The sequence below is a fragment of the Branchiostoma lanceolatum genome, chromosome 6 (assembly GCF_035083965.1).
Source record: "Branchiostoma lanceolatum isolate klBraLanc5 chromosome 6, klBraLanc5.hap2, whole genome shotgun sequence".
Taxonomy (NCBI): Eukaryota; Metazoa; Chordata; class Leptocardii; order Amphioxiformes; family Branchiostomatidae; genus Branchiostoma; species Branchiostoma lanceolatum.
The window spans coordinates 6,776,323-6,791,798 of NC_089727.1; the positions used below are offsets into that span (position 1 = coordinate 6,776,323).

Here is a 15,476-nt window from a genome sequence, read left to right on the forward strand (position 1 = left end):
TGTTACAAACTTTGATAAGATATAAGTTCTTGTAAACGTTATCTCTAGTTTCTTTGGGTACTAATTCACAAAACTGAAAGTGCCTGTAGACTCAATTCTCACTGCATCTTGATTAAAATTTGTTTACACGTCGGGTTCAAGAAGATAGAAGAAACATGTAAATCATAGAAATAGATAAAGCATAGCTTAGTTTTCTTATCATTGTCTAGGCACCTAACTAATGCATTTAGCCCCAGTTGGGCATGATTATGCAGTAAACTTCATTATCATTGAATTTACAAAGTGTTTGTACCGTTAGGAATAAAATGGTAGATAGTATTTGTATTTTCGCAGTCTCCTTTTCTGTTTGTCAAAATTTCATTTCGACGTTACCTCTAAGCGAAGCGCGGCACAGGCCAAGGATTTTAAACCTTCTTGCACGGACGTAGCTCCGAAGAAAACTCAAATCGTAATTTGTTTTTCAATGCCTATTCGAATTCCATAATTGACTTCACAAAACCCACTCATAACAGAAAACGGCCTTCATCTTCCACTGCTTAAAAAAAGTCAACCCCAAAAAAAACATTTTCATTCCATACCAGTTCTTATTAGAATAGCCACTTGTTCTACATATCACCATTGTTATATTACACCGTCTGTATATCTACTGAATACTGTCACATGGTGAAATTAGCTCTTGAGCAAGAAATTGCAAACAAACTCTCATTAACGGGCCCGATAGTCCGTTAACATTTATTTCACCTATTTCATAACGAATATTTTAAATTGACACTTCTAACATTCACCACAGCTCAAGGATCACACAATGCAGGATCTTGTTCCAGTACGTAAAACACAACTGCGCGCAGAAGTTTGCTTTTCTAACACGCCCATTCATTGCCAGGATTGTTCAATGTGTACCTGCCCCGTTAGGAAATGCACCTGACTCATTGGGGTCTGTTCGAAGATGAGCGCAACAAGTGCCTGTATCATGTCTCTATCTGATTTTCTTGATTCTTATCAAATCTCGTCCTTGATTAAATGTTCCGTAGAAAGATACATAATTTAGTTTTAATTTTACAACTACATGTCTTCGTTGAAGGTGGAAGTTGAAAGATTATCATCAAATATAGTTAGGGACGTCCCTGTGTCTGACAAGGACAACTATCATGACGTCATCAGGGGAGGGAAAAGCAAACTTTCTTGACTTGTGACTGGCGCAAGAGACGATCGTTTTGTCTGTTTTCCCCACACACTGTGTTAAACTTTTGGTCAGAATTTTTGATCTGCAGCGTCTCGAAGGAAGAGGAGGGTTCATACTCTTTTGGGCTGGAAGGGGGAGTTGAAATCACGTGCAATCTTGTGTGCCTCGGCCGGCACAAAGTCCAGATCTCGACCCGATGCGAAGAGATTGACCCTTTCGACCCACCGCCCACTTCGCCCCAAGCTTTACAGGTGGGTAGCTACCATTAGCTCCGTCTTGTACGTATGCGAGACAATTTTCATGTTTTTGTGTGGTTTTACATGTGATTTTAGGAAGAATTGGTGCGCATGTATAACATAGTTGAGAGAACATTGTTCAAAGGTTTGGGACGACGTTATATTGTCCCGTCATGAATATTCGAAGTAGTTTTGCCAAGTTCAGATGACTGAGTCATGTTTTCCAGCTTAGCTGATAGCCATGTAAAATTTATCAGAATTGATATCTTCACACTGAATATCTCTGTGTGCTTGCATTGTGTGAGGATTGCGACTATTCTTTATCCGAGTTGAGAGTTGTCCTCTCGGTCAAACGACCCCTCGGCCGCCTCTGCTTGTAACATCTCTCCTGCGAAACCAAACGAATTCTCCTGTGTTTGCTCACTGTGGGCCCAACTGGGTGAACTTTTGTTGACCCACAGGTGTTTTTCAGACGAAGGAACTAACCTTCACGCCCAGCATGTCTTTCATCGACTCTTACCCGGCCGTATCCAAGCCGAACCGTTGTTTAAAGTGTCCCATACAGGCCTTACGCCATGCTCTGACTTGTATAGCTTGTAATGCTCGGTTGATGACCAATGCCGGTGACACGAGTACAGCGGGATGAATTTCAAAATTGCCCGTATATCAGTGTATAAAATCTGCGCCTGTTTACATTAGGGAATCGCCGGCTCCGCCAGAGCATGGTGGCCTGCTGTGAGTGTTTGATCTAGCCCAGTAGGGGGCGGATAGCTCGGCCCATCCTCTCAATTGTCTCCCAACTGCTAAACCCAGCGCCTAACGAGCCAGAAAATCGCCTGGGTTCGCTTTATCGTCTGTTTATGTTGTAAAGCATGTGTTGACAAACTTAATTATCAAGCCGAGAAAAATTAAATCCAAATGTGTGCATACAGCCTAAGATAGTGCTCAAAATGGCACAGACAAGGTCTTACCCAAGCATTATCAATCTTAGCAAAGGTTTTAATCTTGATATTAATTTGTTTCCATGGAGTCCATATTGCAATATGCCTTGTAACTACAGTGTCACCTTTTTAATGCTTTGAACTTGTGATTCTTGAGATTGCTTTTTGGGATTTTAAACTGTTGATGATAGAACCACATTTATACATCTCAGTGTTGAAGCCTTTCAACACCAGAAACATGTAACATCTTGCTACTACATTGACTGACTCCTTTGAAGGCTGTACCGACCTCTAAAATCAAGGACAGCATTAGTGCATTTAAGTGTTGTGCTGATCTGGCTAGTTGTACACTAGTTTTCAAAGCATTGAGATATTTTGATGGACCACACTGTAGCTACTACAAAATAGGGTATGTAAACTATCAACAAGGTTGCTGGATTCTCAGTTCCCTCTGTTTTGTGGTCTTTCTTGAAAAGCATAAGAGATCAGCCTTCTTTTTGCAAAATATTTTTTTCAGATGAACCTCATTCCAAGGGAAGAACAGAATATTGTGGCACCTTTTTCATCAAAATATTTGTTTCCAGTTCCTTACTACAATCAAAACTGCCCAAAAGGACCAATAAGATCTGGTCTATGTGGATAGGAGGTCACAAGGTTCACAATTCTTGTGCCAAAGGAAAAAGTGGTCCCATTGGCAAGGTGGTCATTATGTAGAGGTGGTTGATATGGTGCATAGCATTAAATTTGTTCTGTATCCAGCAGAAATGACCAGGAACAAGGTTCAACAATATGAGGACCAGACTACTGTATTTCAATCTTTCGTTTATCCTTGTTTTCATGTCTGGTACTTCAAGCCTGTAGAGAATTACTGTGGTCCCTGTAATGGCAGTTATTAACTGCTAAAGTGTCATGGGTGGGGCCATTTAGAGCCCAGACCTGCTTTGCCATCATGTCTGCAAATGATGATAGATGGGGTAAGAATTACACACCATAAAGTCCTTAGACAACGGGTCTGTTTGACCGAAAGGGGATGGCCTACATATACAATTTAAACTTACAGCACTGGATGAAAACAAGATCCCCCAGTTGTCCCTTCCCCCTACCTGTGCATTGTGTAACTGTTTTGATTGCACAAAGGATTTGCTAGAAAGTGTGGAGAGGTCAGAGAGAGGTGAAGGATAGTTAAGTACTAGTAGCCTCCTGTAGTGCAGACTGTTTAGGGCATGGTGTTAGACAATAGACCAATCAATTATACTGTTTGCAACTAACTGACCAACAAAGAAGATAGCATCATTCCTTTGTTTGCATCCATGTTAATCTTTTATGTAATCAATTTTTTGTTTTCGTACAAAGGCTACTACCATTTGATTCTTTGGTAATGTGGTAATTCTTCAGAAAAATCACAAGCAAAACCCTTCGTACTCATATAAAGAATGAAGAATCTCCAAAACATAATAAGTATAACTCTTTCATTGAAGAAATATCAATGTAAGATATGTGTATTCTGAATTTCAGTGAACTTTAACATCATTTTGAAGGCAAGGAGATATGTAGTTCAAGTGAAATGAAGTCTTTATTTCTTAGTGGACTCAATACAAGCAATGCTGATTCTGATGCTTATGGAGGATTTTCAATTCTTGGCATCACAACGTTTTCTTGAATGTAACAGTTGCTTAGGCCTTAGAAATGTTGTATGTCTGGTTATGGCTATCTTCTCTTTTCTTTCTTCAGATTTTTTCCAAAGTGATGTAACAATGTGAAACTGAAATGCATGTATTTTCAACATCACAATTTTATCATACAGTCATACATTGTGCAAGCAGAAATGAGGAGAATTAGTTGGAAACGGATTTCACAACGTTTTCATCACTCATATGTCAGATCAACAATTTCAAGTCCCTTGCCAGCAATCAACCCCAAAAAGGCTAGAGTTGGTAGGTTATTGTTTGGGTTGGTTGGTTGGTTGGTTATCCAGAAACACATTTTCCCCAATGCCTTATGTGTCTTCTCACAATGTTGCTATACGATACAGATTCTGATAAATGATTTTCACTCTTTGAGTAAGGGTGAAAGGTTTCATTGTAAACTTGGGTTATCAATGATCAGCAAAGCTTTCAAAGCATGGAGACGTGTTCTTTATTGTGTCTGAACATCTGAAAAGGCTTTTTATTGATGTTTACCAAATAAAGCCTGCTAAGCCCTGTTGTCCCAACAGTTGTTCCTACACCTTGCAGATTAAAAAGAACAATAATGCCATGAAATAGACCAATGGTACCAGTCTTGGGACTCTTTTCCATCTTTGGCTGACATTTCAAAAGTTGATCAGTCTCAGAGGGCTTGCATAATTTTGTTCATAGTTAACTTTTATTTTTGACACAAGTTTAATCTTTTCATACATCGGAACCGTTACAACACCTATTCCCAAAATGGCGGCCAGTTAACGTGGCAACCCCGTGACCTCTCATTGCTCCGCACTGTTTGCCGAGGCGGTCGTGCTAACAGACCAATTGCTTAATGTTTAACTTCCCCAACTGCTATTTCAATAGAAACGATGGCTAATCTAGTAACGCCGAGTTACAATATGCAGAGGACAATACACGTGTCAATCATGGAAGGGGGTGGTGCTGTCAGATGTGAAAAGTTCAGCAGATAAATGGTGTTGAAGCCTGGTAACAGTGGGATGTGAAGTACCACCAGCCATTATGCCTGTGTTTGTACCTGTGTGTGCTTTCACAAGATGTGTGCCATGGATGGTAAAAGTGCATGGAGCCAACAAGTGCAACCTGCTCTAGTCCTTCACCCTCAGCAGTTTCAGTACTTGCTTCAGCAGCCTGGATTTGTGATGAAGTTCGACCAATTTACTTGTTGCAGCCAAATTACCATTTTGAATAAGAAAACAGGTTAACAGCTCCCACCATTTGCTAGCCACAAAGTAACAAATAAATCATCAGAAACTACTGTAATAAACTGTAAATTTTTGCAAGATCGAGTTAAAAATTGTGGTATCTTTAACACTTTTAAATGAACAACATTTACAGTACAGCTATGTTCAGAAGAAGGTAAAATTTTTAAATGTACAGCCAAACCTGGCTGGCCAACCACCTGACACAGCCAACCCTGTCCAGCCACATTAATAATGTCTGATCCAATTTTACATAGTTAAGACCCTCCTGTATGGAACAACCACCCCCAGCCTTCTTTAAGTTTTCCTCAGTCCATTGAGTGGTCGTTGAGACCAGGGGTTGGCTGCATGTACAACAGCGATTTTGGTTTTGAAGAAAATAAAAGAGAGTTGAATTAATGATATCTCCTTAGGGGAAAACACTTCATAGTTTGGAAAAATCCATTGATTTGATAAGTTGAACAGATTCCTAAAATTCATCTTGTAGCAGTGAATTTTTATTCAACGAAAACCTTTTTCAAACCAACAATTACCAATCATGTTGCTTTGATTAAAAGCACGTCTTATCAGTGATGCACAAATCTAAAGAATACAGCAAAATCATTGTGACAGCTGTTTAAAATGTCTTCTTTATTTTCATAAACCTTATGGCAATATTTCAACATCAAGGTGTCTTAGTTTACCCATCTGCATGGCAACTTGGTAGTAGGTGAACCATGTCCTCAGCAAACAGCAAACTCCTTTCTCGCTCTGCATGAGCTGATCGCAGGTTGATAAAAAGAGTGAACCTTACCTGAATGCGTGGGAGTGACCTGTGCCTTATGTGGCAATGCAAGATTCTTTGCAACGTGGCAAGAGCAAATATTTAACCACATGGTTGTAAAAAAAGTTGGCCGTTACAGAACAAACTTTTCTTCCAAATGAAGTTTGTTTTGATGTAGTATTTTCCTTAACAAGAGCTAGGTTCCACCCACAGGCATTGCAATCTCTCAAACATGTGAGATTCAAGCATATAAAGCATTTTTGCTTTAAATATAGAAGAAGGTTACAATCACATGACATTCATGTGATGGTTGAACTTTGGATCGTTGACCCAGAGCACGTCTGTCACACATGGCACAATGTGGAGTAAGGAAAGAAGAGTAACCAGGATTCCAAGTACCCTCTGGTTTGAACTTTGCTGAACAAAAGTTTTAAGCATCAACTTACATGTATGTCTTTCACAAGTTTCAGGAGTTTATCAGAAAAATGTCCCGTCCATGTTCATGGTGACCAAATGAATTATGAGCATCAGTTATTAACCACATACATATAAATCTGTCACCAGAACCTGTGGTATGTAGTACTTTGGAAATATATCATAAAGTTGGATACTTCTATATATACCTGCTATGGACTAATTCTATGGAATTCTTCAGTACCACTGATTGCAATAGCAACCAAACCTTTTCATTTTATCTGATAGTATATAACTTATAAGTATAAAGAACTTCTATCAGTTAGTAACCTCATTGTGTTGTGAGTACACAAAAAGATTGTAATTGTCACACCTGCCTTTTTTTACCTTTATCTCCTTTAAATGAAGAGCAGTCTATAACTTTTCAAACTGTTTTATGGCTATATGATAAACAAAGTCTTGTAATAATTTATTAACATTGGACATGTATGTATAGTAGTGTGATGGTTATATGGTACATAGAGTTTGGTCATAAACATTCTCTTATGAGAAATTTTGCACCTGAGCAACTGAGGTGTATTAAAGTAAGCCAGAAGATCCATGTTGTTATTTGGTCAATAGTTATCTGCCTGCTATGATTGCCCCCTACTTTTGGACGCGAAATCTTCCAACCAATCATTGCAGGTGTTACCTGGTTTGTTGGTTGATATTCAGGTTACTTGTGAACAGCATTAACTTGAAAAGAGAAGGAAAGACACAAGTTAATTTGAAAGTTGGTTGGTAGGCTCTGGCATATAAAACAATTGGTGATTACAGTATTTAGGAATTCATATCCAGGAATTTTTCTTACGGGTATGCTTAACTTTCTGCCTTTGGGGATAGCCTTTCAGCATTAAATCTGTATTGGTTATAGAGTAAAAGCTCAAGAAGACCACGCAGGGGACCGACAAAATCTTGTACCTGTATATGTGGACAGTTGGTCACTGAAAACAAGATTTGTAATGCTTGTGTCAATGGGAAAAATTAATAAGGGACCACTAAAAGTGGTCATTGGCTATGTCATTCTTATGTAGAGGTGGACACATGTACAGGTTTGACTGTATATGATTAGGCAGTATGACAGTAGAGGACTAACCAATTACATGATAGAGAAAAACGCTGCTTTGGGTTGAAGTTTCTGGTCAAGTACTTTAAACTTATCAAATTTTTCTGATCTTCTTGGCACAGAGTTGCAATGGGTTTATAAATTTACAGTTTTGGCAGGCTTGTTTTGTAGAATCTAGGTAATTAGCTCAGCTCTGCTAATGATATTACTGGTGTTCAATCCCTAGATAAGTTTCTTGTACATATTTACTTCAATTGTTTAGATTTTGCTGTATGCATTAGACAGGTGAATGCATTGATTGGATAATGGTATGACATTATCACTAATCCCTAAATCAAGATGGGAGGCAACCCACTGATACTGTGTTTATCTCTGAAAACTGATAACAGCACAAGTAGTTGCAGTTTACTATGGATTTTATGTTGCAGTTTGCTATAAAAGATGTTTTCTTTTGAAAATTCTATGTAAAAGTTACTCAAGTAACTGTATAAATTCTTAAACTTTAAAGCAAGTGGATAAGTTTTCAAGCAACTAGAGAAGTTTTCAAAACTTATGCAGCTGCTTGAGAAACTTTAATTTGTATTGAGCCTCTCATTACCTGGATGTCTAACCTTCATTGACATTTTTATGCTGTTTAGTACAACCATACACTCAGGTTTTATCAATGACAATACGTATAGAATATATATGATAAAGAGGTTTATCATAAATGCCTATGATTTCAATTTAATTCATGACGACACAAACGGTCAGACTGTCATACAGGTCACCTAATAGCTCAACAACCATAAAGATACGTTTTTTGATGTGATAGTCTTAGACCAACCTAAACTCTGCGGTACAATGTGATTAAAATTAACATCTACAGGTGGTCAGTTTTTAAGATGCCATCCCCCCCTTCCCCCTTTTATGCCTTTCTAGAACAACCCCGAGGTTAAATATCGATCCAAAGAAAATTTACACAGTTTGTAATTATCTCATAACTGGTCACATGGTCTTTACTACAAATACACTAGCGGCACTCGAGATAGCATTCAGTCGACGATCCAGCTAATTCATCAGAAATTTGCTTTAATTTTATCAGCTCTTGGGACAATCAAGGACAGCCCTTTTTTTACAAATGGAGACTGGGTAAGTGACGAATGTGACATTCTGGGTTTCAGACCACACCCTGATGGTGCGGTTACAAAACAGCAAAGTTTATCTTTAACCTAGTGAGCCTTTTCTATGGGGTGTTTGCAGATAGCTTGGTTGTTACCCAGGCCTATGCAGCACACTCAAAGGTCGGCCGTGTTGGGAAGAAGTGAGTGCGCGTTTTTGAGTGTTTTTTTACCCTTCCTAGTTCCAATCTGCATGTGATTCTATGTTTGTAGGTGTGTTAGGTCTGTTTGTGTACGTAACTTAACAAGCTATTGGATTTACAACATGTACAAGATGCAGTAATGAGAGAAGCATTCCTGCGAGTCGCCTTGTCCAGATATAGCCATGGTACATAGTAGATACAGTTGGATTTTTATGGTTCTCAAGCAAAAAACAACATTGTTATTGTATTGGTGGTTTCTTGTTGAGATCACATCAAAACATTATTTTGTAGGTTCTTCGTGTTAGAGGTTGGTAAAAAGTTTTGCTGGCTCATGGAAAAAAAGTGTCGCGTACGTTGCACTTTGGTCCCCCCGTGCACAAACATGTTGACAGTTTGGTCATAGTGCAGTTGGTGGGTGGAGCCCAAGTCGGCCATTTTGCTACATAGTTCAGGCATGGATATGGACTCAAGAAAGGCTTAAAGTATAATTCCAAGCTGCTTTAGAACGTCTACTTGGCTCTAAGAGGTTCTAAGCAGTCCCTAGACCCCGTCCTTATGTGTTACAGAAGAATGGTGATGTCTGTAGGTTCTATATTTATACGATTGTACAAGAACATACTTCACCTTGACCTTCCATATCCAAAGCAGGTCGTTTTTACCATACCGTATATCTTATGCGTTTTGGGCCAACAAGTGTCGAAGTTTTCTCAACTTGTCTTTTATTGGGAACTCCTTTGAAACAACCTGTTTTCCCTATGTCTAACCTTTTCCATTACATTTAAGCAATGCTACTGAAATCCACGCCAACATTGTTTGGTTTGGTATATTAAGATGCCACGTTGTCAAGGAAGATGTTAATAGCTTTTCATAATGATAGACAATGACGTATGAAAGACCCATTCCTTCAATATTTTCTGAGAAAAGGTGGGTTTTGGATCAGGAGGCTGATTTGCAAGTTTTGTAAGTAGAAAAGAACTGTGCTGAGCTGTACTTAAATGTTTAACCTTTATATAGCACACTGAAGTAGCCTTTTCACAACCAATTCTCTATTATTGGTTTTGGGGTTAGGCAGTATTATCTATGAATTGTTATTCACATATGTTTAGATTAGATGACCTATACTTGGCAATTTTGTAACTCTTGTTTTTTTTTCCCTTTTCTCCTTACAGTAGCATGACAGCAGGGGGTCTACAGGGACACACGATGTCCGAGAATGACGCTAACTCCCAGGGCCCGCAGGGCATCACCGGCGCACAGAACGAGGCCGCCCTCCTGGCTCTCATGGAGCGCACAGGCTACAACATCATCCAGGAGAACGGGCAGCGGAAGTACGGCGGCCCCCCGCCAGAGTGGGAGGGCGTCACGCCGAGCCGCGGCTGCGAGGTCTTTGTCGGGAAGATCCCCCGCGATTTGTTCGAAGACGAACTGGTGCCGGTCTTCGAGAGCATAGGTAAGATCTACGAACTGAGACTCATGATGGACTTTAACGGCAACAACAGAGGCTACGCCTTTGTCATGTACACCTCCCGCGACGACGCCAAGAGGGCGGTCAAGCAACTCAATAATTATGAAATCAGAAAGGGGAGACTGCTGGGGGTGTGTCCCAGCGTCGACAACTGCCGCCTTTTCGTGGGTGGGATCCCCAAGAACAAGAAGAAGCACGAAATCCTAGAAGAGATGTCCAAGGTCACAGAGGGAGTGGTGGACGTGATTGTCTACCCTAGCGCAACCGACAAAACCAAGAATCGCGGATTTGCGTTCGTCGAGTACGAAAGCCACCGTGCTGCCGCCATGGCACGCAGGAAGCTCATCCCCGGCCGAATCCAGCTGTGGGGGCATCAGATCGCCGTTGATTGGGCCGAACCAGAAGTGGAAGTTGATGAGGACATCATGAAATCCGTTAAGGTGCTGTACGTCCGCAACCTCCTCCTGACAACGACGGAAGAGAGCCTGAAGGAGAGCTTTGAGAAAGTGGTCAGCCCCGGATCTGTCGAGCGCGTGAAGAAGATTCGCGACTACGCCTTCGTCCACTTCAAAACCAGGGAAGAGGCGGTCAAGGCCATGAATGCCACCAACGGGCAGCTCGTCGACGGCTGCCAGGTGGAAGTAACTCTAGCCAAACCGGTGGACAGGGACAACTACGTCCGTTACACGCGCGGCGCCGGCCGGGGTATGCCCATGGAGGTCTACCCAACAGGCTATGAGAACTACTACATTCCAACGCCTTACCCGCCCACACACATCTATCCAGCAGCTGCTGCTGCAGCCGCCGCCTTCGCGCCCGCAAACCTACGTTTCCAGGGCCGGAGCTCTCTCGGAGCTCGTGGGGTGATGCGTGTACGTGGTCGCGGGGCTGCCGGCGCCCGTGGGGCAGGTGGATCGCGCGGCTACTTCTCGTACGGTCTCAACCGGGGCGGCTTCTACGGGCAGAAGAAGAAGGAGCTGTTCGACCTGCTGCCTGGCATGGAGCTCACCCCGACGAACCCTCTCACCATGAAGCCCCTCAAGTCTGCACCTCAGGTGCCGCTGGACCAGGTCAGTAGTACGAGAAGAAGACCTGCATCTTAAAGCTAAGTCTTGGCCTGTCTAAGACATGCTTTTTAATATCTTAGATTAATGCTTTCAAATCTATCACAAAATCTCTTACAGATCTCCAAAACTGTATATGCTTGCATCAAATCATAGTTCGTTTAGTGTTCCAAAATCAGCTTTCAAACAATGAACCTGTACAAGTGGCCACCTCTACATTAGAACCACGTGGCCAATGTGATCACTGTTTGGTGGACCCATAGATGATTTTTCTAACTGACACAAGCATTTCTATCTAAAGTGATGACCTGTCTACATAGACCAGGTTTTACTGATCAGTGGTCTTCTTAGGCAGTTTTGACTGTGCACTTCATATTTCTAAGACCTGTTTGGTTGGCCATTCTTTAAGTGTCCTTAAAATATGTGTTTTTGCTCAGATGTTGGAGGAGATGTGCCAGAAGAACCAGTGGGGATCCCCGGTGTACTCCCTCCACTCCACCATGGGACCTGGGGAGCGACAACTCTTCCTGTACAAGGTACATTCAAACTATATTCTTTTTTCAACCTGTGTCCCTAGATCTAGAGTTTAGGACTTTGAATCCCGGCTTTTGTCGCTCACCCAGTTTGCATATTACTGGAAAGGGTCCCAGTCCTAAGGCCCTGTCTCACAGTCAACAAGCTTTGGCCATATTTGTTGATCGCCAGACAATTGCCAAAAGATTGCCAGAGACATATGGGGAATATGGAATTAAAAACTTAAACTGTGAAGTGTTTATCACATAGATGGTCATGAGTGCACCATGTGTTTTTCTACCTCCAGGAAGGAGGAGGGTATTATTTTTGGTTGTGATTATGGGGCCCCCTATAGCAGTATTCTTAGGCACTACAGCATTAAAGACTGACACCCCTTCCTGAAAGTAGCATGGTATAGTCCATAGAGAGCTGGTTAGCTGTCTCTGAAGGATGACTCCAATTTCCATTTCTTGTACCCTCGTCTGTAGGTGACGGTGCCAGCCCTGGCCTCACAGTACCCCAGTGCCCAGCCCTTCCAGCCCACAAAGCTGGCTCCGTCTATTGAAGAAGCAAAGAGCGTTGCTGCCGAATTCACCCTGAACCAGCTGGGGATCCCCTTGGACGTCTCCAGCGAGGTCCCCCTGGCGGCAATGGCAGCAACCGCAGGTGCCGCCTACCAGCGTCCGCTTGCAGGGTACACCCTGGCTAAGGACGCCTCGTCTTACGCACAGGCCGGGTTTGTGCCGATGACGTCGGCTGCGTCCCTGGCGACTGCTACCTCCCGGCAGGTGCAGAGCCAGGATGTGTACAGCGCCGCCGCGTATGAAGGATACGCCCAGTACGCAGCAGCTGCTGCAGCGGCCGCATCTCAGCACGAGTTGTACCAATATTGAATGTAGCCAGTCGGAAGAAAGTATGGCCACACCAATCTATTTTCTTGGTTCTATGAAATTCTAAGGTGGAAATTTAGAGAGAGGACATCATGAAAACAGTAGGCTGGGAGGAAAACTTGAATCTAGACTGTATTCATTCTCTGAAACTGAGTGCACCAAGGTGTACGCCCTCAGGCTCTGTTTTTGTCCCTTTTTTCCAGTTTAGCATTTTTTTTAAATTCGCAAACCAATGAATTGAATTGGTGTGGCCTATGGCAGGTTAGCAATGAGTGAGTGCTGTGGTGTTGGCTTTGTTTAAAGTGCAACACACCTCAGTATCACTGTTGAACAAGTGACAGAAATGAGTCTTGTTTTTAGATGAGCATGATGTGAGGGTTTGTAGGCAAAGAATGTTCAGAATTTCTCCCCGGTGTTACTGGTAGCATTGTCACATTTTTATGCTTTGAGTGTTTCAAAGCAAATTCATGTTTTTCAAGCATGCTTCTAGTCAAAGCTGCAACATTTGTTGAGAAAATCTTAGTATCCAGTGATTAGTGTATTGTTGTGTGCTGATATAGAAAAGAATGTGCCTTGAATGTTTGAAGTTTTGTCACAAAATGAATTGACAATTCATAGTAAATAATCCTGCTATGAGAGTTTAATTGCAGTGTATTTTTAGCGTATTTGTATTATTCTAGCTTTACAAAAATTTAGAGTAGTGGTCTGAATTATTTTAGGATAATCAGACTCAGTTGATCACCTAAGGTTCTATCAAATGCACTTAACACTATGTAGAAAAATCCTAGTGCCAAAGATCTTAAGCTATGTTCATTTCTGTAGTCTTATTGAATGTCTAACCTTTAGCATACTGCATTGTCTTGTAGCTGTTATTGGTTTAGTATGGAGTGGCCAGTACTATGTTGTATACATGATGTAGGGTTGGCATTGCTCTGTGGAAGCACACTGACAACAAAATATAGTTTTGTTATGATAGCTGCCTGCAAAGTGGAATGGTGCCTGTTCCAAGGAAAATCCAGTTCCTTTGTTGCATCCTAGTTCATGTTCTGTTCACCTTGTGTTAAAAAAAGCAACCCTACATTTCAAGTTTGAAGCCAAACGTGAAACAAAAATCTATCAGGCACAATTGGACTATCTTGAATGAACTTGAGTTAAATTGAATTTTTAACTACCCAATTCAAAGACACGTTAAGAATCTAAAACCTTAAGAAAATTAAGGTTATTTTAGATGAATTAACTCACTTTTTTACAGTTCTGCTACAAAAAAAGGTAACTTGTCAGCTAAGAGCATATATTTGGAACACAAAAGTAGGCGACATTTGTTTTTATTGTATAAGTTAAGGTGTAGAATTTCATATCATTAAATGTAGAGATAAGGGAGTGTTGTTTTGAGATCAATTATGAAACTTTTTATCTCATTGTAACATTTCCAAAGGCATGACATATTTGAATATCTGTAAGGTTACTTCTATTACCCTCACCAAGAATTGTTAGGGTTGAGTAGCTCTACACTGTTTAAGTGTATCACTTGCTTTGTTTAAAGGTTTGTCATGCCTATAGTTTAGTGTAATGCAGTTTTACTTAGCATGAGCACTAAAATAGCAATTTTTCTCATAGTTAAGCATGTTCATATTTGTAGTATTTCTCTTTTTATGAGGAATTTAACCTCTTTTATAGAGGATTTTATTTTAGGGTGCCAGGTTGCACAAATGTGTGACACAAGCTCACTTTAAGGTATTTACTTCTGTCCTTTTTTAAAAGTTATTCTTTTACCTTTGCAAGGGATTCCTAAAGTAGCGGTTTTATCTTTGTCTCAGGAAGGCCTTGTACTTGTTTGCCATCGGCTGTTTGCCGACCAATCAGAAAGAGTTTTATCATGTACAGTTTCATTCAAAGTTTGACATCAGAGAAGTGGCCTTATGTTGTGATACTGAGTGCCAAAAAAGCCTTTCTTGTTGCAAGGACATTATAATGCCCTTGCTTGTTGCAGTAACTTGGTGTTATTTGATTCCCATTGTGATTGTTCCGTCCATCATGTGTGTGATTGGTCAAACAGATCACATGACCACAAACCAATGGCTTCTATAACCCATCATGCTTTGTTTTTAGCAATTCTTCAGACCAAATCCTGGCACTTAGTACCAAAAACATTCTGCCATTTCGGAGAGAAGAGAAGGCTTAAAATCTGGTGCTTGAGAACTATGCACAGAATTTTTAGCCAATCATGACTGCACCCCATGAAATTTCAGCACTTGATTGGTTGGTTAATTCGTGTGTGGCAAAGTTTAAAACATCCTGTAGCCAACTGTGTTGCGAGTCAGCGCTGTGGACCAGTGCTCTCAGAAAATGTCATACAACATCAATTGTTGTACTGGTGTGATTATCAAGAATGTTGGTATGAATTTGGAAGGTTGGATCCCTTGTAAATAGTTTAAATTTCAGTAGATGCTTGATACTTACCTGAAAGTAGACTAGTGATGTGTGTATGCACAAAGTCATTAAATCTGCCCTGTTATGCTTAAAAGTGTGTCTGTGTTTTTGATGTACTTGTTCATTCTGCAGGACGTTTCTTAACTACTATTATACAAAGCTGCATAATGTTAAAGCCAGTTGTACTGGAGTAAGTGTATATTTTGTTACCATTTTTCATTCCGTAGAGATCCTTAGAGAACTACTGCACTTCATCTCTAGGTTTGA

At 40.9% G+C, this 15,476-nt stretch overlaps 1 protein-coding gene across 3 annotated transcripts; it reads left to right on the forward strand.

Annotated features, from left to right (window-relative positions):
• Positions 1 to 1,144: 1,144 nt before the first annotated feature.
• Positions 1,145 to 13,415, forward strand: LOC136436316 (APOBEC1 complementation factor-like). Of its 3 annotated transcripts, none has more exons than XM_066430179.1 (4): positions 1,145 to 1,434; positions 10,017 to 11,382; positions 11,814 to 11,912; positions 12,378 to 13,415. In XM_066430179.1, exons 2-4 carry the CDS (start codon positions 10,021 to 10,023, stop codon positions 12,780 to 12,782), a joined length of 1,866 nt encoding a protein of 621 aa, XP_066286276.1. In that variant the 5' UTR covers positions 1,145 to 1,434; positions 10,017 to 10,020; the 3' UTR covers positions 12,783 to 13,415. The 3 variants fall into 3 exon arrangements, with proteins under 3 accessions (XP_066286276.1, XP_066286275.1, XP_066286277.1); XM_066430178.1 differs by lacking the exon at positions 1,145 to 1,434 and adding an exon at positions 8,543 to 8,675; XM_066430180.1 differs by lacking the exon at positions 1,145 to 1,434 and adding an exon at positions 8,737 to 8,847.
• The last annotated feature ends 2,061 nt before the right edge of the window (positions 13,416 to 15,476 follow it).